Below are 24,145 nucleotides of genomic sequence, written 5' to 3'. Positions count from 1 at the left end.
GCTGTTCGTTAGTTGTGGCAGCATCTTCCAGAAAGTTAATGAGCAGTCAAGTAAAAACGTTAGTGTGACGTTCTCGGATTTGACGTGCGTGTTGTTTCGACTAGGCTGGACAAGTTTCGCTGGGAATCCCTTGCACAACCTCCCTGCTGTCACGATCCCTCCATATTTTGGGGCCCTCGAGAGACACACTCCGTGGCCGTCGGTTTGCTTCGGACGAAGAGATGCTGGGTACCATCACGGTTCCCTAGGCAGCCGCAAACTTTTTTCCCTGAAGGAACTGACCATCTTGTCTCACAATGGGATACATTTATTAACAGTTATGTTTATTACTTTTGAAATAATAGACAATTTAATTACTTTTTCTCCATCTGTCTAGTTTTCATTTGACTGTCCCTTGTAGAAAGCAGGACGCAAATCATTTGCTTCATAATCAAAGTCTACATCCATTGCCTCACACTTGACAGATACTATTTGCATCTATGTTCTTGATCGTACGAAGTTCTAAAGGCTTTAACCGCACGTTTCTGGTCATTTGACATTTAATCATAACAAAATCGTACGAGAAACGGTTTGTTGTTTATAACTCTACGATGCGCCTACTGTTCTTTCAGACAGCAAACATTCACAGCACCCAAATCACCCATATAATAACCGACTGAAACTAACCCCAACTACCGGTTGCAGACTGTCTCTCTGACGGCTTACGGCCGCAACAAAAATTTGATTTTCAGTACTTTACATAATTACTCGCCAAATTTAAAAATTTAAAATTCTCTTGTTACCTACTCGTTTCTAGGTATAATATTATGCTAAAGATTTAACACAATAAGCCAACTATTTAAGTTAAAAGCCGTGTATGCGTCTTGGTATTACGGAGACTATATTCGACCAGTGTTTGAGAATGACTACACTTGTCGACTTCGAACAAACATTACACATAATCTCAAACTTATCGAAACTAAAATAATGGAAGGAAAAAAGTTTATCTCGTACTATATTTTCGCTGTTGATACAGGCATGACGTTTTACTGCATTCTTTCTTTGGGCTAACTCTATTCTCAACACATTTTCTAGAAAATATCTTCATATACACTGAACGCCAAAGAAACTGGTATAGGCATGCGTATTCAATTACAGAGATATGTAAACAGGCAGAATACGGCGCTGTGGTCGGCAACGCCTATATAAAACAGTAAACGTCTGGCGCAGTTGTTAGATCGCTTACTGATGCTACAACGGCAGGTTATCAAGATTTAAGTGAGTTTGAACGTGGTGATATAGTCGGCGCACGAGCGATGGGACATAGCATCTCCGAGGCAGCGTTGAAGTGGAGATTTTCCCGTACAACCATTTCACGAGTGTACTGCGAATATCAGGAATTCGGTAAAACATCAAATCTCCGACATCGTTGCGACTGGAAGAAGATCCTGCAAAAATAGGGGTGAAAAGAATCCTCTAACGCGACAGAAGTGCAACCCTTTCGGAACTGCATCATCGATATGGAGATTCGGAGCCAAAGGCCTGCTCGTGTACCCTTGATGACTTCGCGACACAAAACTTTACGCCTCGCCAGGGCCGTTAAACACCGACACTCTTGATGACTGCAAACATATTGCCAGGTCGGACGAGTCTCGTTTCAGATTGTATCGAGCAGATGGACGTGTGTGGGTGTGGAGACAACCTCATCAATCCAAGGACTCTGCATGTCAGCAGTGGACTTTTCAAGCTGGTGGAGGCTCAGTAATGGTATGGAACGAGTGCAGGTGGAGTGATGTGGGACCCCTGATACGTCTAAATACGACTCTGACAGGTGACACGTACCGAAGCATCCTGTTTGACCACCTGCATCCATTTATGTCCATTGCGTATTGCGACGGGCTTGGGCAATTTCAGTAGGACAATGCGACACCCCACACGTCCAGAATTGCTACAGAGTGGCTCCAGGAACACTGTTCTAAGTTTAAACATTTCCACTGGCCACCAGACTCCCCAGACATGAACACTATTGAGCATATCTGTCTTGCAAATTGCTCTTCAGAAAAGATCTCCACTCCGAGGTACTCTTACGGGATTAATGGACAGCCCTGCAGTATTCATGGTGTCAATTCCCTCCGGTACTACTTCAGACATTAGTCTAATCCATGCCACGTCGTGTTGCGATACTTCTGCGTGTTCGCGGGTGCGCCACGTGATACGAGGGTTGTCCAGAAAGTAAGTTCCGATCGGTCGCGAAATGGAAACAACAGTGAAAACTACAAACGTTTTATTTCCAACAGTTACATACACCTTCCACCTACTTCTCTACATAGTCGCTGCTCCAACTTCGAGTTTTGTCGTAATGTTGTATCAGCTTTCCAATATCCTCGTGTAATGTTGTTGCATTAATTTGAGGTGTAAGCGGTGCTGATATTCAAGACCATAAAAGTGGGTTAAAAGCTGTGAGCTATGTGAGGAAGTTAACCTTGCATTACTGCGCAACTGTCTCACCAGGTATCCAGTCCAGCTTACCAAATTCCCAACCAGACTAACATTAATTATAATTTTTTAGTATTCATCTTACAATAAACGGTGATATATGTTGTGTCTAGACAAGACAGTCTAGACACAATGAGAGGAAGCCGAAAGGCACGCGCTTAAACTCACGCAGGCTGGCGTGAGGTCTGAAACAGGATACGTAATGAATGCTATAAAGAAAAGTACGTAGCTTCTGGAATACTTAACTTTAATCCACATTTGTAGAACATCGCTCTTGATGATACATTAATAGAATCTCAATATCTATACTGGTAATGGCGCCTTGCTAGGTCGTAGCAACTGTAGCTGAAGGCTATGCTAACTATCGTCTCGGCAAATGAGAGCGTAATTCTCAGTGAACCATGGCTAGCAACGTCGGCTGTATAACTGGGGCTGAGTGCTAGGATCTCTCTAGACTTGCCGTGTGGTGGCGCTCGGTCTGGAAGTACTGACAGTGGCGACACGCGGGTCCGACGTATACTAATGGACCGCGGCCGATTTAAAGGCTACCACCTAGCAAGTGTGGTGTCTGCCCGTGACACCACAATATATATATATATATATATATATATATATATATATATATATATATATATATATATATATATATATAAAGACAATAAAAAGAAATGAATCAGTTTATATTTGGACTTTTATTTTAATATTGGTCATTGTTCCGTTAAAATTTCAGCATATCAAACTTGATTCATAACTAAACTGGTGCCTTATTTAGGATTGTGAAAATGTGAGGTTGTAATCTTACGGAACACATCAAATACGGAGCCAAGATTGGGAGACTACATACAACACTGCATTCATAAAATAACACACGAAGAACGTTGAAACATATTCAAGAGGAAATTAACCACAACCAACCGATTCAATTTTCACCCAAAGAAGTTACGTTCGTAGCGCAATCCTGTCCGTCATGAAATTACCACACACTGGTATACTAAATTCATACTAACTCTCTGTGAAATCTTCTCGAAAAGAATAGCTGTGGGCTACCTTGATGATTACACCACATGCTTCACGTGGTTAACTTGGTTTACACAAAGAGTGTAACTCCACAATAATTTTGATAATTAAAATAAATTAGATCGAAAAGCAATTTACAAAAGAAAAACCTCGAACTGGTTACTATCGTCTTACTATTAACCTGATGGGTCAAACAATTGTATAAGCACGTGGTACTGGCCTCACAAAGTACAGCCCATGTGGGTTGAACATAAAGAAAAGTTGCTATATTGAAAAATATTGTCAAGACGAGACGTTATAATCTCACGAACATTCGTATTTAAGATTGATGATCTTAGTTAGAGTTACTGATCAACACGTGGTTCCACTTTACTCACAAAGTAGTGACAAAGCAACTACTGGAAGATATTCTGAACTTCACACTCGAAATACACTGCGCTGCAATTTGAGATAACATTAGATATTTTAGAGCTAAACCTGAAATAAAGGTGATTAAATTTTCAGTTAGGCTGAACTTAAGAAATCCATTGTCCTACGGACTTAGCAGACACGCGCTTAGCCGGAGATCTTACCACTTCAGACTCTCGCCGCGGAGAGACTGACCTGGGCTCCTACCGAGCGTGCTTAACAGATACAAACGGAAGTGACCAGAGAGGCAGCTTCCTATACCAACATGGCAAGGGACGGACAGGACCATACTAAGAAATGAAACCTCTCTGCTTTTAGAAAGCGTAGCTACCTGTTCCGACGTTGGTCCTACTGTTCTCTAGCAGACAGGCTTGTCTGCTACCCTGAGGCATGCAACTAGAAATTACATTTGCTCATTCATCCTCTCACAGAGAAGGGAAGGGGGATGACAGTATCTTATCATATACAGTATATAAAAGAAAGCCGATGTAGGTTCTGTATGAGACTGTGTGACACGAATTACATATAAACTGTGTTTTAAAGTGTAGTGGTGTGACAGATCGTTCTTGTTTATGAGTAAAAGTAACACGTTTCACTGCTCAGTCTCCTCCCAGATAATCAGAAACACCACAGTAAATTTAGAAGAGGAATTTATGCCGTAAATGACAACAGATTTAAGAAATTAACATGAAAGGAATCCAACAGAGACCTTTCACTCGTCACAGAAAGCAGCCGCCTGTGCTTTTGGCCTGTTATCTGCACTGGTCTGCAGCTCGTTGTCTGTGGAAATATTTTGTCTTCACAGCCAGCGGTTCTTGTGAGCAGAGGTGACACTCAGGGGGAGCCAACTACGGACTGAGCAGTGGGCGACCAGACACTTCTCATCGGAAACGCTGCAGGGGCGGAAGAAGGAACTGCTCGACAGTTGTGTTATGTGGGTTGCATGACACAGGCGAAATCTCTAACCAGGATCTCATACTTGGCCGGAGCCGCTATTTCCTACGCATCTTTACGTGCTCACTGTTCACTCAAAACTGAAAAGAGAGACACGTCACGATCGACGGGCGTGTTAGAGACACTGCCCAACACATCTGTGCAAAGCTTTACCGGATTTTACCAGTGGTTTACATTTCGCGACCGATCGGAACTTACTTTCTGGAGAACTCTCGTATTATACAGGTGTACCAGTTTCTTTGGCTCTTCCATCTGTATACCGCTGAATGTATGTGCAAAATTATTCATTGTACGACATGTAGTTCGGGAGATATGACGTCATAAACATTGAGTGAAAAATCCGAGACTAATAAAACCGACATAAATAGAGTTTTACATAATAATAGACACATGTTTTACACAGTTAACGAGAAATATTTGACATATGAACTCAGTTTCAAGTAGTCAGACGATTGAAAGTGTTTTATACCTGATACGTAATTCTGTAAAGAATCGAAGGTGGGCACGGAGATGGTTGCTGTTTATATAATGAACCGCCACACGCGGACTTGGACTGCAAACGATTTAATTCAGTACGGCAGCTCTGATTGCGGAATAGGAAGACACTTTACATCTCGTTGGTCACGTTCCTATCCACACTGCAAAAAACTAGAGTGACCGAATCTTCTTTCACGCTTGTGAACCTCCGCTGACGGGAAACTTGACGTGGCAGATCCCACGTGGCAGCTAGCTGCACGTGCGCGCGGCGGCGAGCGCCCGCCCGCCTCAGCCCACGCTGGCGCACCTCCCCGCCGCTCGCGTCCGCCTCTTTCGCTCCTCTGAAATCCCACAGTTCCGATAATACGCGAGATATTTGTTAGGAACCTCTCCTACAGTGGCGTCAGAAACCTGCTGGTCGCTTCCCCTTCAGAGGAAGATAATTATTCACTCAAGTTGTAAGTAGGCTGTTTAGGTTTTTTTTATTGGTAACGCCACATAGCGCTCTGATGAAAATCACTGGCTGTGCTGTGTGCAGTCTGTGGCTGGTTAGCATTGTTGTAATACTCGCCATTGTAGTGTTGGGCAGTTGGCTGTTAACAGCGTGTAGCGTAGCGCAGTTGGAGGTGAGCCGCCAGCAGTGGTGGATGTGGGGAAGTGAGATGGCGGATTTTTGAGAATGGATAATCTGGAGGTGTGTCCATCAGAAACAGTACATCTGTAAGAATGGATGTCATGAACTGCTATATATATTGTGACTATTAAGGTAAATACATTGTATGTTCTCTATTAAAATCTGTCATTTGCTAACTATGCCTATCAGTAGTTAGTGCCTTCCGTAGTTTGAATCTTTTATTTAGCTGGCAGTAGTGGCGCTCGCTGTATTGCAGTAGCTCGAGTAACGAAGATTTTTGTGAGGTAAGTGATTTGTGAAAGGTATAGGTTAATGTTAGTCAGGGCCATTCTTCTGTAGGGATTATTGAAAGTCAGATTGCGTTGCGCTAAAAAAATATTCTATGTCAGTTTAAGCACAGTCATGTATAATTTTTCTAAGGGGACGTTTCAAAGTTACTTTAAATCTTTGGTGCACTACACATTTCAATCGGCGAGTAAAATTTGAGATCTCGCTAGTGCTACAACGGCCATATCGCAGTTGCTGTTCACCCTCATCAGTAATGACCGCTTGAATCACACCTGCAATTAGGACCGAGTGCGATCCTTCTAAACGCACCCGGTAGGCAATTTCCTTTTTTTTTTTTTTTTTTACTGTTCCTCTTGCTCAGTGGAGCTGGCAGATTTACAAATTTATCGAGACAGTCCCAGGACTGAAAAACACATCGCGTCGCTTCCCCCCGACACTCATCTGTTCAGCAGACAGAATCTTTGACTTTTTCTTTCGGTTCTACTACAATCGATAGAACCCTTCCTGGCTGCACTTTTTTTTCTAAAATGTGATTACTAATCTTATTTACTATAATGTTTTTTTTTTTTTTTTGCTGTAAGTTCTCAATGTACATCTCTGCAGGTTTCGATTACAGAGCTTTTTGTTCAATTATTTTTGTTTTATTATTATTTTTTTATTTTCTTACTTTACCCTCTAGAGCCATCTCTACTCGCCCCGAGCTCGGCGACGTAAGCTCGCACACGGTGCGAGGCCGTGGTCTGACCTCCGGCTGTCACTGGAACACGAATAGCGCCAGGTCACCGCGGCAACAGTGCCGACTCACAGCACGTAACGTGTCGCGTCCGGGGCGGAAACGACCGCAGACAGCCGCATTGCGATATGACATTGCTATTGCTTTAAAATATGCCAGTTGGTATATCTGAAATATAGTAGGTCAGAAATTGGCGGAGCAGTTCGTTTACAATGACGATTTAGATAATCAGTGTTGTAACGATGCGGATATAGGACGCGAAGGGTTTCGTTGGAATTTTTTATCGATTTTCGTAAAGATCTAAGTAAACAACAAACCTCGAATCGTTTCGTTCAACTTCTGACAGTCAATCGCCTTCAGAAAAGCCTCGTTTGCAACTGATTTGCGTAATTTCGTCGTGGTCGTTCTTCCGCCAGCGTTGAATTTCGTAACAGTCGGTCAGACTTTTTTGTTGTTCCAAAACCCCACCGATGGTATGTTCGACAAAACTGAAGAATACAGCTGTGTGATGTCACCACGAGATAGCTCTACGCACTCTCTGATGTGTCTGAGATTGCAGTACATTCGATCTTGCACGAACGTTCAGCCGTGATATACATGTGTTCCCAGTGGATTCCGTACAGTCTAACCAAAGCTGGAAAGACGGACTAGAGTGAATTGGTCAAAGAATTCGCCAAAGTAAATGCTAAATCCTTACAGAACATCGTAAAGGGAGGTGAAACTTTGAAATGCACGTGAGAACTGAGAAGTAAGCAGCAGTCGACTGTATTTAAGTGTTGTAAGATGAAACGAGACCAGTAACGGACATTCGTTCGCGAATAACTGCCAGGAAAATCACGGCTGGTTGGTTGGTTGGCTGGTTAATTTCGAGGGAGGGGACCAAACAACGAGGTCGTCGGCCCCACCGTATTAGAGAAGGACGGGGTGGGAAATCGGCCGTGCCCTTACAAAGGAACCATCCCGAAACTTGTCTGAAGCGTCGTTTCTTTGTTGTACAGGACATGGGGCGTTTTGCTTATGGGGTCGTAGCTCGTCAGATGCTGGATCTGTTTACCACAGGTTCGGTGGAATCAGGGAAACCGCATCATTCGTCACCATGACAATGTCGGGTATCACACATCGCATCCAACACTCGTTTATTTCACGGATAAAAACAGTCATTTAACATGCGACTGCCGACATTCGCTCTGCTTACTGTTTACGGATTGTGGGCGTCCGGGGTCCGTCTCTGGGAAGATTGACAGTTTGCTACTGTGTTTTAACATTCCACAGATGGATATTATTTTCATGATAATAATTTTAATAATACCAAGACTGTCTGATTACGATAAGACATGCAAAATGTTTTCATATAAAAACAGTAAATTGTTTAGAGCAGCGCTTATAGCATAGCTTTAGTCCAGGGCGTCCCTCATAAAACAAGTACGCCTCACGCCCGGGATTCAATAAACTACTTAAAAAGTTATAAATAGTAGCAACGTTAAAAAAACATGTGCATACCTGTTTACAAGACATACTGCAAGTGGTGGCCATGGGCACCCAGGCACCGCCAACCTCGTGTGAACAGCAACACGCTGTAATTCTGCCGGTGTGATGTTAATTTCCCTGGAATGTTCCGTTTAAGACAGTCTGTCGTGCGAGTGCTGTCAGCATAATCTGTGTCGTAGAAACAAAAATCCGGGGGCCTTGGGGGGCAGAGCCCTGTGCTTCTGCTGCCAAGTCTGTCTTTATGGAATACGTTGGTGAAGTGGGCCACAATCTAACTAGATTTTGAGGGGTTGCGCCTTCTTCTTGGAATACTGCATAAATCTTCTCTGATTGTTAGAAGCCAGTTACAATACTGAACTCTGAAGCATCCCCAACTCTCTTGTGGTTCCCTTTTTAGGTACTCCACGTCGACGTCTGCTCGTAGACACGTATCGTCGGTAGGTTTTCCGGCTTTACTTCCCGACGTGACAGCGACGACTCTCCGATGAGGTGCGGGCCTTGTGTTTTGCTATTACTGCGAGTCTTGCAAATATCGCTTTTATTTAGTAATTTGCCCGGCTAAAACTCTCTCCTTTTATGTTTAAGACAGCCTGCGCCACCTTTCGGAGGGAGTGGGGACGTCAAAGAGTCACAAAAGTTCACATCAAGCAGCCCGTAAAACACGTAAACGTTCACTTCAGTTAGCGTGTTACTTAATGCCTACGCTTTCCGCTAGATGGTGCTGACTTACTGCTGAATAGCTTTGGTTCCGTAAAACCTTCACTGATTATTACTAGGTAAATCAAATAAGTACAACACACTTGTATTTCACTTTCACTCTATATTCAAGGATTAAGATGGTGATGGATGATGGTCTATTTAAAAGGATCCTAGCCTGGAGGAATCTAAATAGTCCGCAAATGCCGATATGCACGCGCTCTACGTCCAGATTCGCAACTAACGGCACACGACACTTACAAAAGTCCACACATTAATATCTGAATACCGGTACCTAATGTCCTAAAATCCCGTTAATACTCCGTTGCTGCCAACAGTCAGAGATCGTACACTACATCACTTTTAATCTCCGTAATATTCCAACAGTTTATCGTGAATCTTAACACGACAAAGTCCAATCTAATTATTGTCTCTCTGATTGACACGGGTTCGCCGCCCTTTAACGAAACAATCAAGGAAAAAAGGCCGCAGTAGTGACGATCAGGCCTTTTTATAGGTTTTTCATCACAAGAGTTTAACGTCACTGCCTTCTCCATGACGGAGCTTCCGTGGCTCTGCTGTTCTTAGACTTTAAACTACTTGCTGATATACTATAATTTTGATCTGCAATTACCGAACTCTGATTCTACACCATTTGCCCCTCTAAAAATTCTATTCTTAATTTTAAATTATTCTTTCTATAGCTTTTATCACTGTAAACTGAACCGAGGTGTTACAACTCTTTTATTTTTTCCTGATCCTCGAATTTCAACTCTTGCACCACACTCACACAATAGGCTTTTAATTTCAAATCTTTTAGTACACGATGTACCAGATGGCCTCCTTACCGACGTGCGGGGACTTTTCTTAACGTCCACCCAAATTCTGCCTGCTGTTTCAGGGGTCCTTACTGTTGACTGTCTGTAACTCTGCACATTCTGAGCGCATCATACGCCCTCCATTTCTTGTACAGATCCAGAATAGTGATGGTCGTGGGAAGTTTCCTACCAGGATACTTCACTAACATTTCGTTAGATTCCTCGATGGAGCCTGTCTTTATGTAGGGCCTAACACTCCACAATAGGAATTGTAAAGGAAAGTGCCCCATTTCTGTAACAAGTCAACAGTAGGAGCATCTCACAATTACTGAAGCACGAATACACAGCTGCACTCAACTTTCGACGAAACAGTGATGCCACTTCACAAGGAACTCGACTAGAGATGATTAACCGTTACGTGAGGCATGCTGTTTTATGTGGATCAACCCACGTACAGCTTCTAAGAAAATACAGTTCAGGGAATTACATTATTTGAAAAGCAGTCGTCGCAAAATGTGAGAAGTACGTGTGACACATAAGTATTTAAGATTCACAGTGGCAAGAAACTGCCACAACATTGACACATGGTATTTGACTCAACATAAAATGCTAGTATGAGCTTCCCATGATAAGTATTTCACTTACAGGTAAACCTATTGTTTTTATCAGCTTTGAATTTTTCGTAGTGTGAAGCAAAATAAGAGATACATATTTCTTGATATGTGCCTATACAGAAGTTAATGGGGTGTAACACCCACTTGAAAACGGAATCGAGTTTAATGTTTCTGAATGAATACCATTGAAACGGTAGCAGATAAAAAAAGATGCTTCGCCACATTCAGTAATATATGATGAAATGTTATTTAATCCACGCAAGGGTGTTAATATTAAAAGTGATTACATATGTGCTGGCAGGTGGCGCACTACATCTTCGTGGTGCAGGCACAGGACTCGGGGAGGCCACCGCTCAGCTCTACAGTGAGTGTCTACTTCAACGTCCTCGACCTCAACGACAATGCACCGCTGTTCGACCCGATGAGCTACAGCAACGAGGTCTTCGAGAACATCACCGTCGGCTCGCCTGTGCTCACTGTCAGCGCCACCGACCTCGACTCTGGTGAGGCCAGCACTCCGCGCCAGCCTGTCGCCCACCGCACCTCTGGTCCCGTGCCCCTCTGTCCCCCTGCCCTTCGCCCACTGCCCCTGTGTCCTCCTCCTCCTCTTCTGTCCCCTTGCCTATCTACCCCCCTGCCCATCTGGTCCGCTGCACCTGTGTCCCCCTGGTCCTCGGCCCCTGCCCTCTGCCCCTTTGTCCCCCTTCCCCTCTGTACCCCTGCCACTCTTTCCCCCTTCCCCCTCTACCCCTCTGTCCCACTGTCCTTCACCCCCTGCCTCTGTCCCCTCCTCCTCTTCTGTCCCCTTGCCTACCTGCCCATCTGGTCCCCTGCCCCAGTGACCCCTGGTCCTTGGCCCCTATCCTCTATCCCTCTGCCCCTTTGTCCCCCTGCCTTTCTGTACCCCTGTCACTCTTTCCCCCTTCTCCCTCTGCCCCACTGTCCCACTGCCCTTCGCCCTCTACCTCTGTGTCCTCCTCCTCTTCTGTCCGCTTGCCTATCTGCCTCCTTGCCCATCTGGTCCCCTGCCCCTGTGTCAATCTAGTCCTTGGCCCCTGTCCTCTATCCCTCTGCCCCTTTGTCCCCCTGCCCCTCTGTACCCCTGCCACTCTTTCCCCCTTCCCCTCTGCCCCTCTGTCCCCCTGCCCTTCACCCCCTGCCTCTGTGTCCTCCACCTCTTCTGTCCCCTTGCCTATCTGCCCCCCTGCCCATCTGGCCCCTGCCCCTGTGTCCCCCTGGTCCTTGGCCCCTGCCCCCTATCCCTCTGCCCCTCTGTCCCCCTGCCTTTCTGTACCCCTGCCACTCTTTCCCCCTTCCCCCTCTGCCCGTCTGTCCCACTGCCCTTCGCCCCCTGCGTCTGTGTCCTCCTCCTCTTCTGTCCCCTTACCTATCTGCCCCCTTGCCCATCTGGTCCCCTGCCCCTGTGTCCCCCTGGTCTTTGGTCCCTGCCCTCTATCCCTCTGCCCCTTTGTCCCCCTGCCCCTCTGTACCCCTGCCACTCTTTCCCCCTTCCCCCTCTGCCCATTGGCTGCCTAACCCTCTGGTTCCCTGCTAATGTGTCCCCCTGCTCCTTGCTCCCCTGTCCCTCTGCCCTTCTGCCCCCCCTCTCCCTTGGCTCCCCCCCCCCCTTTGGTCACCTGACCCTGTGTCCCCCTGCCTGTTGGCCCCTCCCCCTCCATCCCCTTTGTCCCCTTCCCATCTGTACCCCTGCCCCTCTTTCCCACTACTGCTCAGCCTATTACCCCTCTGTCCCCCTGCCCCCTACAAGCCCTTCCAGCCCCCTGCCATCTTGTCCTCTTGCCCCTGCAACCCACTGTCCCTCTGGCACCTTGCTCCTCTGATCTCCTGCCCCTTTGGTGCCCTGCCCATTCCACCACTCCCTGGTACACCACATCCACAAAGACAGCTCCAGCCCTGCCATGCCTCTCGACACCACCATTTTTACTTCTGAGGAACTGGGATTGCAACTCTCACAACTGGGTTGAAGCAGTTGCCAAGACACAAACTTGCTTCACTGCCACCCCACTTGGTGGCCTGCAGCTTCTTGTAGAGTGATTTGAAGTCTTCCATATTTGTTTTTGTTTTGTTAAAAACAGAAGATTATTCTTCACATTACATGGGGCGGAGTGGAACCACCACTGTATCAGCTCTACTGCATCTTTAGACTGAATGAGTATATATTTATGCTTCTTGCAGTTATTATGGCACATACTGTTATGCAGCATAAATATCCTACATTGAAGTGCATATTTATACATAGCATTGCTTCATATACTCTCAATGTTCTTCCCCCACACTGAATGTACTGCATTTAGTAAACTCTAGTTATGGAGCATTCACTAGTAGATCCAGTGAAGAAAGCATGTGAATTGTGTATTACTTGTTTTTAAATTGTCATAGGAGTGAGGGAACGATGGTACTGCATTCATCTCTGCTAAAATGTATTGTTCGTAGTACCTGTTAATTACACGTGAAGACATCTGCATAACTACTGTTTTATTTTTGGCATTTGTAAGGAGAATACTTTAGTCACTAAGACTATAAAGCATAGTCGCTACAAGAAGCAACACTATTTAAAGCAGAAACACGTACTCATCCCGAGACAAGATGTAATAATGTTGAACACCAATTCTGTCAAAAGCTGATAACATAAATGTCTGCATGAAATGCGAGTAGGTACGAAAAACGGATACATACAATGTATTTAAATCGAGAACTTCATACATGGATTTGTAGGCAGGAACAAACGCCGACAGAACACTATGCAACGAAACCAACTTCTGTTTTATATGAAACAAAAACAAACATTTCCTCCAACCAATATTATAGATGCATGCAAAGATAAAGCAGCATACACGCAATATTGCTCACAATGCAGTTCAAAAAGACATTACACGCAAGAAGTCACAGTCGAAGATACAGGCGACGAAACCAGTTACTGTGTCGTCATGTCATGTCAGATGATATTTAGATTTTGACATCTGCTATAGCCCAATCATTTCCACTTGATAATGGACACGCGGTCGAAATTGAAATATTGGGTTTTACAAATAAATAATTTTACAGTCAAAAGGGAACCACGACATCATTTATAAAATTTCATGTGACTGTGAACCCCAGCTACGAGAAGTTAGTTTTTGGTTGGGATTTCTCGAATGTATTACTTTCGGTTTCGAGGCGCGCACTTTATATTTTATGAATGGCCCTTGTAGTCTAGGAGTAATTGAAAAATGTTGTGTATTTTCAATTAAAAGCACGGATTTTCTTGGCATAATTTTTCGTGTTCAAAGGTAACTGCCACGCCAGTATGAGCTCTGCGGCCATTCTCTGTTTCCGTCTTGTAAGACGGGCCTTACACAGGTATTCTGTACAGCCCACATGCCCCCCCCCCCACCCCTCCCACCCCCCGCACATCACTGCCCTGCACGCTACGACAAAACTCTCAGTGGGTGGTACATTTGTTTGCCAATGCTCGCGCACTGTCTCTCTGAAAACTTTTATTCACGGTGTAATGAACCACGTTTCGCCTGAGTAAACGACTGCTCGTTGTAATTCTGATACTTGTGTGTGTGTGTGTGTGTGTGTGTGTGTGTGCACGTGCACGCTCGTGTGTTTAGCTAAATCATGAATCTTATTCGCACGCAAGTCGTTTGTTTTAGAACCTCCTAAAACTAAGTAGCATGAATAACTACAGAAATTCTGCTGAGATTTTTCTTGTTAGCCTTAAATTCAGGTTCTGTGTGACAAAAGCTGTTAAACTTTAGTACAGTTCCAGTTTCTTTTTCCATTCGTCTGTAAACAATTACTGTCAGGATTTTGCAACCGTTACTTATTAAATTGATGGCTCCGTGGTATTCAAACCTGTCAGCGCCTGCCCTCTTTGGAACTGGGATTATTACTTTCTTCATGAAGTCTAAAACTATTTCTAGTGTCTTATGTATCTTAACACCTGGTAGCATAATTTTGTTATTCTTCTAAGTATCTCAATAAGTCTTCGGGAATATCATCTACTCCTTTCCTTGTTCCGTCAAATCCCTTTCTCAGTATCGTGTCCCATATTTACCTACTTTCTCCTCTCTTCCTATAATGTTGTCCTCTAGTTTGTTTCCCCTATATAGACCCTATACATTTTCCGTCCACCTCCCGACTTCCCCTCCTTTGCTTAGCAATGACTTGCCATCTGAGCTCTTGATATTCATACAGCTGCATCTTTTTCATCCAAAGTTATCTTTCATTTTTCTGCAGCAGTTTCTGTACTTCGTCTACTACACACGTTTCTATAGTCTCGCAGTTGCCCTCTAGGCAGACCTTCTTAGCCATTTCGCATTGTTGTAATCGCAATTTTTAAACATCTGTATTCCGTTTCGTTTTGCTCATTTGTTGAATATTTATATTCCCTTCTTTCGCCAGTTAATTTAAATATCTTCTGTGCTGTGGAATGATTTGCAATATGCGTTACCTTGCTACCTGATTGACCATCCATTGCCTTCCCTGTTCTGTCTCTCAGAGCCACCTATTCGTTTTCTTTTACATTCCTTTCCCCCGTTTCATTCCATCGTTGTCTCCCTCTGAAATGTTGAGCAGTCCCTTGTTCCAGCAGTTGATCCAGCTCCCTTATCCTTAATTTCCTTCTGGGTTGCAATTTCTTCAATTCTAATCTCCAGTACATAATCAATAAATTATGATCAGAGTCAACTTATGCCCCTGTAAATGTCTTACAGTTTCAAATCTGGTTTTAAATCTCTATCTTACCATTATGTGGTCTATTTGAAACCTTCTTCGAATCCTGCCTCCGGCACGGATTTGTGTCTGTGATGTCCTTAGGTTAGTTAGGTTTAAGGGGGGACGTACACGAAACTGCAGTAATTTTAAAAGTATTTTATAAAACTCTAATTTTTTAAGATAATCAATCCAAATTTGGTACAGTTATTAAGAAATGTTATGCGCATATGAACCTAAATTTTCATTTTTATTGACCTTTTACATCTTTAATTATTAACAATTAATTTTTTTTCAACAATGTAATTACAAATGTTCCTTTTTTGAGAAAACTGTGAGAGCAATGTTAATGAATTTTTGTACACACTTTCATACCAAATAATTACAAAACTCTGTGGAGCAGAATTTTTATATCTTCTTTTGTTCAGTTTTTACGGGTCTCCCAATTTCCCTGAAAAATAATATATCAAATTTAAGGAATATTTTCTACCATAAATACCTTACTATTTTATTAAATGAAAATTCCTTCCACAGAATTTTTCACTATAGTACTGACTAGTCATATACCAAATTTCACTTCTCTACCTTTTGTGGTTTTTGAGAAAAAGGTACATAAAGTTATAAAAATGTAAGTTACGGGAAAACTGAATCAATGATTTGATAGTGTTTGTATTAGGTCTTACCGTCTCTGTGTGAACTAGTGCAAGCCATATGCATACTCCTCTTCATCTGCAAGCAGTCTCTTCTTTGCTTGTCTTCTTTGGTTAACCTGCTGTTCAATTTTATTGGCTGTAATATCAGCCGCAGCAACTCTTTTGTCATCGATGTCCTTCAATATTGAATAGGTGAAAGCTCCTGGATGAAATCCTAGCCTCTGTAGAGTTTTTATTCTTCCAAGATTACCATTGTTAAAAACTAAACAAGCATCATATGCAGCAATTTCAACAATAATTGTTGAAACAAATGTTGTTTTTGGGCAACGTTTCCAAATCAGTGAGTTGTAACTTTCATTAGGGTTTTGTGTCTTTCCATGCACACACTTTCGTAGGAGGTCTGGCTCTGCTAAACACCTAAATGTTGGTTTTATAGCACTTAAAACAGCCACAGGTAAACTGTGCTTGTGTGAATAGTTCATGCCATCACGCTCAGCCTGCTTGAATTTGCACCACGATATGTCACACAAATTATGTACAGGTTTGTCATCTGTGGATAGTTTATGAAAATAAATAGACCACACAGCCTTCTGCATGTTATTCAAATTTCCACTGTTGTCCCTTATTGCCTTGCCATAGTACACTTGTAAAGAATGAATTTCTTTGTCTGTGAGTCTGTTGGGACCACCTAAAAGTTTTCCATCCTCAAGTTTCCTGCCCTTCAATTCACGTTTCAATTTTAAAAGTCTGCCTCCCATTCGTTTTTGCACATGTCCAACACATTCCAACTTTTCTATAGCACAATGGGGACCATAAGGTTCACTTTCCAAAACAGTTTTGAAGGAGCTGGAGTCACCATCACCAAGGTATTTTGTGTATCTAACACCGTACTTTTCCACACTTCGATGGAACATAAGTTTCATAGCTGCAGGTTCCATTCCACCACTAGAACCAGAATAATTTCTACAGCACACTTTCTTGTGTTCAACCTGCCACTTATTTTCTTCCACTTCACCAGCTCTCTTTCCGAGTACACAGCTATAGCAATATTTGCTCATTACCTGAACGTCAAGAATTTTTCCAGTATCAACACTAATGACAGATGATACTCCATACAGTGATGTATGTCCACGCTTCATCCACGTTCCATCACATGACACACACAAATCGGTGTCTGGCGTGTTATCTGCTTCTGTCTTTAGTTCACTATTCATCTTCACAGCTTCCTTTGCAGAGGACTTCAAGTTTTCTTCCACTTCCTCTTGAAGAGCACTTAGCAGTGTTTTATTTCCAGTGGTGTACCTAGCACTTGGTTGTGGCATGTTCATGATCCCACAAAACAGTCTGGTACCTTCCCTGCCTATGCCCAAACATCTCATGCCATATATTAAACGCATATTTGCTTCATATATCCGGTTACTTGATGCCGAAGTTCTAAAAGCAGTGTCTGAATGACAGCTTTCACAAGTAAGATGCAACATACACACTATTCCAATTCTGTTTTCTTCGTCATATAATCTCAAACTTTTTGCACCACAGTCAGCACATACACAAGCAGATGATATAATATCAGATAGTATTTTCAAATCAATAAGCCTAAAACCACTAGTAGCTTGAGTGTCTGAGCCACAATCATCAAGTGATTGACAGCTGTCAATTTTCCTTCTCGAAGCACTCGCTTTCTTGGTTGAAGTATCGTTTCCATTTGTTATTATGGGGCTGGTTTTCAAGTTGTCTTTACTACATCGAGAAGCTTGACACTTTCTAACCTTTTTAAACACCTTACTAGAACGCGGCATGCTGCAAAATATAATAACAAGTCTACTTACAACTTTCGTAAAAATGTATTCCAAACAAACACTCGTAAACAAACGCTATAAATCAAAGAATATAAAACCAGCGGCAGAGATATTATTCCACAGCCTTCTTGATGTAGTACACAAACGTTCCCTGCATTGTGACTGCACAAAACTGGAAAAAAACGCAGTATAAATAGATATACGAGAGGATGAAGACCAAGATGGGGGGGCGTCGCCCTGTGCAAGCTATTACAAATTATTATTTTTTTCCCCCTTAGAAGCGGAATTGGAACGTAATATTTGGTAATTGAAATTTCAATACCATGTAGTAAACGAAGAGCCAATAAAATTTTTTTCACAAATTTGGTCATTTTCATGTACGTCCCCCCTTAAGTAGTTGTAAATGTTGAGGACTAATGACCTCAGATGTTAAGTCCCATAGTGCTTAGAGCCATTTGAACCATTTCTATTTGAAACCTTACTTTGTGTCTCCAACCGCGCTCAACGAGTATAATCTTCGTTCGTGATTTTTTGACCAGATATTAGCGATGATTAAATTATGCTTTCTAAAAATTAGACTAGGCGCCTTCCTGTTTCTTTTTTCCCGCAGTCCACGTTCTCCTGTTATTTTTCGTTTGCTTCCTTTTCGTACTGTCGAATTACAGTCACACATGACAAATTCTGTTCTTCCGTAACTATCTGAATAATTTCCTTCATCTCATCATTCATACATACATGCTATTATTGTTATTGCCAATCTACATTTTATATTTCTTTGCTTCCGGTATCGTCAGTAGCTTTGCTGACCACCTACCAGCTGCAGTGCCTCATTCTCTAGTCTAGTTCCCTGGGCACCGGCTGATTCATTTCCACTACATTTATTGCCCTTGACGCGCTTTTTTTCTCGGTTATCTTACAATCGCTTTCAAGACCTATTCATTCTGTGCAACAGGTCTTCCAAGTCTTCAGACGTCTCTGACAGAACTAAAATGTCATCAGCCAACCTCGAAGTTTTTATTTTACTCTCTGAGCTTTACTGCCCTTTCCAAATTTTTCCTTGTTTTCCTTCATATCTTGCTGAATGAACAAATTAAATAACAGAAAGGGTATGCTACAAGTGTGACTGTTTTACTCGGGCTAGTTCGGAGTGTCTGTTTGCAGCAGAACTTGTTCTACGCAGCGAGGTAACTTGTGAGTGTACTTTTTACAGTGCTTCATATCATCGTTCCTGCGTATTACTGTCAGATCACCTGCACGGCATGTCGTAAGTGATGTCTTCAAACCAGTTATAACCGGTTCTGAGCTCCTCTCGGCAACAACAGAAATGCGTGGCAGGCCTGTGAGGGTGGCGGGTGACCTCGAACCTGCGCTAGGATGCCGAAGTGCGCAACGAGACGCCATAAGTGACGCCACTAGTGAGCCTGGAATTGCGCCAGGCCCTCGTCTCCTACCTCTTGTCAGTTGCGGCATTAACTTTATCAGTGGTCCTTTGTTGAATTTTGTGATCCAGAACTGGATAAGTATCGTCGCAGATATACGAAGTAAAGTGGAGGCAAGCATGCCCTAGTTTTCCGTTCAGAAAAAAATGTGAACACCACTTTTTCTCTCTATACCGTATCGTAATCTGCCATCACGTACAGAAAAGCTGCGACCGACCTGAGATGTCTCTGTAGTCCAGATTGGACCAGTGTTGCGAGAAGTCGGCGCCCGATCCCAGCAGCTCCAGTCCGTTCCAAAGCCGCCCTGCTCGGCCGGCATTGTTGTACGGGGGGCATTTAATAAGTAACGCAACACATTTCTTTCTCGTCCAGCTTCGGTTGAGAAAAATCTGAATTTGTTGTGAGACAACGCGAAATGTCGCTGCTTCAGCCCCTACAGTTTCATCAAGTTCCGATTGTGGCAGCGCTGTATGTAAGCCTCAAAGCGGCGGCTGTAACGGGGGTGCGTTCCGAGAAGAGAGCCGCCACTGAGGGCCTTTTGGTAGAAAACCACAACACCTTCTCACATATTCACAGGTGCGTGCAGAAATGTCCACGGAGAGGTGGCAGGTAGCAGCTGCACGGTGAGTCATCCCTCATCCTCGCAACAAGGCTGTGCAAACCTGTCCGCTCTCTCGCGTGCAGGCCGGCCTCTCGTAGCTGTGAATCCTTCAGTGTTGGAACGTACGGACACACTCATTCGAGATGATCGACGGATCACAATGAGACACCTCGCTGCAAAATTGGACGTCTCTGTTGGTAGTGCCGACACAATCGTCTACCAGTGGGGGTACTCAAATGTATGTGCCTGCTGGGTTCTTCGGCACCTAACAGAAGACCATAAAGAGCAACGAAGGACCATCTGTGCAGAGTTGGTTGCACGTTTGCAGGCTGATCGTGACAATTATTTGTCGAACAGGGGGTTCATCACATCGAACTGAAAACAAAATCCACGGGTGCCGCCACACCACCTCTCCTTCGAGAAGTCGTTCAAAGCCTCACCCTCAGCCGGTGAGGTCCTGGGAGCGTGCTTCTGGGACTGTCAAGGGGCTGCTTTGCTCGACGTCTCCCTCAGCTCTGATGTGTACTGTGCTACCGTCAGTAAACTGAAGAAAAGACTTCAGCGTGTTCCTCACCACAAAAATGTAAACCAACTTCCCCCTCTCCATGGTAACGCAAGGCTGGACGCAGGTCTGCCCACCCGAGAGGAGCTCACAAAATGCTCTTCCTCATCCACCCTTGAGACTGGATCACGCACCTTCCGACTTCCGTGAAAGATGCACTCCGCGGGAAGAGTACTTGAATGACAGGCAGGTTGTTGATGCAGCAAGGTCTGGTTCAGACGCCGACCGTCAGAGTGCTGCCATGCTAGATCCTCACACGGAACGAAGATTGTACTGACAAACAGGGTTTTGTAGCCAGAAGACTGGAGAGTAATACCGTATATTGGAATCCTGAATGAAATCAATATGCTTTCAGAAAAAAAAGTGCTACATTACTTATTGGACGCCTCTCATAGGAATGACTTCTTGGGTACCGTTGAGAATTAGCTTCTCCAGTAAGTTAAGTCTCAATCTGAGTTGGGATATCGCTCGATAGTCACATCACTTCCTTCTTCGCCTACTGCTATCAAAAATAGTACTGCTAGTACTGTGGATGGATAACGCTTCCAGAATTCTTCACTGAAATATTGCAGATTGGAAAACTACCTAAGATCAGGATCAGAAAATGTTTTCCTCCCACAGTATCTCATCGTACATACAGGGATAGGCTAAATAATTGTGAACATCTGTACTTACCACTTGGGAAAGGTTTGTTAATAACGGGTCAGACCCCCATTTTCTCGAAATGCAGCTGCGATTCTTCTTGGAATAGGGGTATTTAACGATCCTAAAATATCCAGTGGAATATTATGCCACACTTCGATCTGAACATCTTCTAACTCCTGTAGTAACGAGGGAGGCGGAAATCTGCTCCAGAGACTGTGCTCCAGTGACGCCCACGAGGGTTCGATATTCAGGTCCGAGGACTCACAGTTCGGTTGCATGCTTCTCGTACCACGATTGTACTGTCCTGACTGTGTGAATAGGTGCATTACCATCCTGAAATATGGCATCATCGTTGGGGAACAACACTCGAATCATGGGGAGCACCTGATAACCTAAAATGTTCACATGACCGTTGGCTGTAGCACGGCCTTTGAGATTAATGGTGGTACCAGCAGAATACCACTACACTATCACATTCCACCTCTATGCTTAGCCGTTGGAATCAAGCTATTCCGCTTCTTCTGCCGTTCTCCATACGTAAAGCCGGCCACTGTTGGAAATAACGAAAACGTTTACTCGTCGGATCATATGACGTGTTTCCACTGATCAGCCGAAGATTTGTGCTCCTGACACCGTGTTTTACGCTTATTTGCGTTGGTTGTCGTCACTAATGGTTTCTGTAGAGGAGCCCGTAAAGGAATATTCGCTTTGTGGAGTTCTCGGCGGACAGTGTCGATAGATACGGGGTCTCGAAGATGGCTATTAAGCTCTGCAGTCATTTTAGCTGCCGTAGATTTAGGTTGTTTTGACACAATTCGTGTTCGCGTACGACGATCTCTGTCATTTAGTTTTGATTTGTGCCCACTATTACGTCTACACGACGATGTCTTTCCATATTTTGAGTAGCCTGTCATGACTGTAGAAACAGTTCCTCTCGAAACATTCAATAAGCTGATGCTCCAGTTAATCGGGCCCCCACAATCTGCGCTCTCTGGAACTCTGTTAGGTCTTTCTTTGCACGTCCACCTCGGCCACTAAATGCAAACACGGTGTGCACTACTCGTAAACAACCTGCCCTGTTGCCTAGTCAATACTGAACACCCACAGTCCAGTGCGACACGTGCCTTACCTACGACCGTGCCGCTGCTGCCACTGTTCACATTGCTTCGCCCATCCCCTGCCTCAGCTAGCCACGACCTTTGCCACGCCACGTACAGTCGTACACAAGCCGCGACCACTGGATATCCGTTCGCACTGGACGCCAGAGTCGAGTGGCCGAGGTGCGTCGCCCAGCCCAGTTCTGAACGGCGGGACTGAGGATTCGAGGTACTGTCCGTCAGACACGGAGTCCAAGTTTACTACCAGAACCACGCATGACAAGGGACACGAATGGAGCACGCGTGGAACTAACGATGACAAGTGACACGAATGGATCGACTTGTGTGAGACTGAATAAAATGCTTTTGGGCGTCATTCTGGAACTGAAACCACTGCCGAGGGCGACGCTTCGATCGCCCTCACGGCGCCGCTCCTCCGCCGCCCTGAGGAACGCCGTCGCAAAGACGGTCGAGACGGGAGCTGCAGCAGTGGTTCTGGATCCAGAGGGACGCCACCGTATATCCAAACGTTTTTTTATTCAGTGTGATACTAGAGTTTATTAATTATAAAAGCGAAATTCGTATGAGATGATCTTGCCGAAGGTCGGATAGTAAATAACTTAGAACTGAATGGATAGGAAAAGTGTCGTCCAATAATCTCAAAACATTTACACTTGTTTGGTCTAGAAAATATGTTTTGTACAAACGCAAGGAGTATTTAGAAAGCAAAACATAGCTCATTTTGACTGTATTCTCTGTTGTCTTTCTAAATGCAAAAAAGAAGTTAAAGAGCTGCATTTTGCTCCTTCAATAGAGTTGTCATTTTCACTAATAATGAAAAGTACATTCTTTTTAGCCAAAGTGCAGGATTTTTCGTTGTGTAGATGTTATAAAACCCACGTCGTTTTTTGCATTCCCTTTTGTGTAAGAATACTTATAGGAAAAATATTCGAGACCAGACGTAATCTTTGCAATGTGACAGGAACAAAGCCGACAGTGAAATAAAACTTTATTTAAAAACATTTAAAAGCACAAAATCATCTACCCCTATACCGCTTTCGAGCGCGCTGAGAATAGGTTAACATGAGCTGCCACCAGGCGACGCCGCTCTCGTCGTCCAAAGCACCCCGTTCCACTGGCGGCCTGTGCGAATGCTGCCTCTCGAAGTGCACTGTGGAACGATTTGGCGTTCCGTCCCGTGGCATCCGCTGTGACTGGTCCCGGACACCTCGTGCACGCTTGACTGACGGTATGTGTCTCCTACAGATTACGCGGACTGCAAGTGCTGGACACTCTCCACACTTGTTCCGATGCTTAATTTCGTGATCTTCTAAGTGGCTGCCAAGGACTGTACGGTTACTAAGAATTGGACGGATTTGAGTCGTATTGCAAATAATTTCGATACCTAGTGAGATGCAATACCCGTCGGACTCTTCTTTTTTTAATCAGTCTTCTGACTGGTTTGATGCGGCCCGCCACGAATTCCTCGCCTGTGCTAACCTCTTCATCTCAGAGTAGCACTCGCAACCTACGTCCTCAATTATTCACTCGATGCATTCCAATGTCTTCCCCTACAGTTTTTGTCCCCTACAACTCCCTCTAATACCGTGCAAGTCATTCCCCGATGTCTTAGCAGATGCCCTATCATCCTGTCCCTGCTCCTTATCAGTGTTCTCCACATATTCCTTTCCTCTCGGATTCTGCGTAGAACCTCCTCAGTCCCCACCTCATCAGTCCACCTAATTTTCAACATCCGTCTGTAAGCACCACATCTCAAATGCTTCGATTCTCCTATGTTCCGGTTTTCCCACAGTCCATGTTTCACTACAATACAATGCTGTACACCAGACGTACATTCTCAGAAATTTCTTCCTCAAATTAAGGCCGGTATTTGATATTAGTAGACTTCTCTTGGCCAGGAATGCCCTTTTTGCCATTGCTAGTCTGCTTTTGATGTCCTCCTTCCTCCGTCCTTCACTCGTTATTTTACTGCCTAGCTACCATAATTTCTTAACTACTTCTACTTCG

General features: G+C 44.1%; 1 protein-coding gene across 1 annotated transcript in view; it reads left to right on the top strand.

Annotated features, from left to right (window-relative positions):
* The window catches only part of LOC126092940 (cadherin-related tumor suppressor-like), a 518,310-nt gene that overhangs the window by 104,154 nt on the left and 390,011 nt on the right, over window positions 1-24,145 (top strand). The window contains exon 4 of the mRNA XM_049908671.1: window positions 10,904-11,105. Coding sequence (XP_049764628.1) covers window positions 10,904-11,105 — 202 coding nt within the window. The remainder of the gene's footprint in view (window positions 1-10,903; window positions 11,106-24,145) is intronic.

The sequence above is a fragment of the Schistocerca cancellata genome, chromosome 7, assembly GCF_023864275.1.
Source record: "Schistocerca cancellata isolate TAMUIC-IGC-003103 chromosome 7, iqSchCanc2.1, whole genome shotgun sequence".
NCBI lineage: Eukaryota > Metazoa > Arthropoda > Insecta > Orthoptera > Acrididae > Schistocerca > Schistocerca cancellata.
Note: the sequence above shows the minus strand (reverse complement) of the source record. Positions and strands in the feature narration are given on the sequence as shown.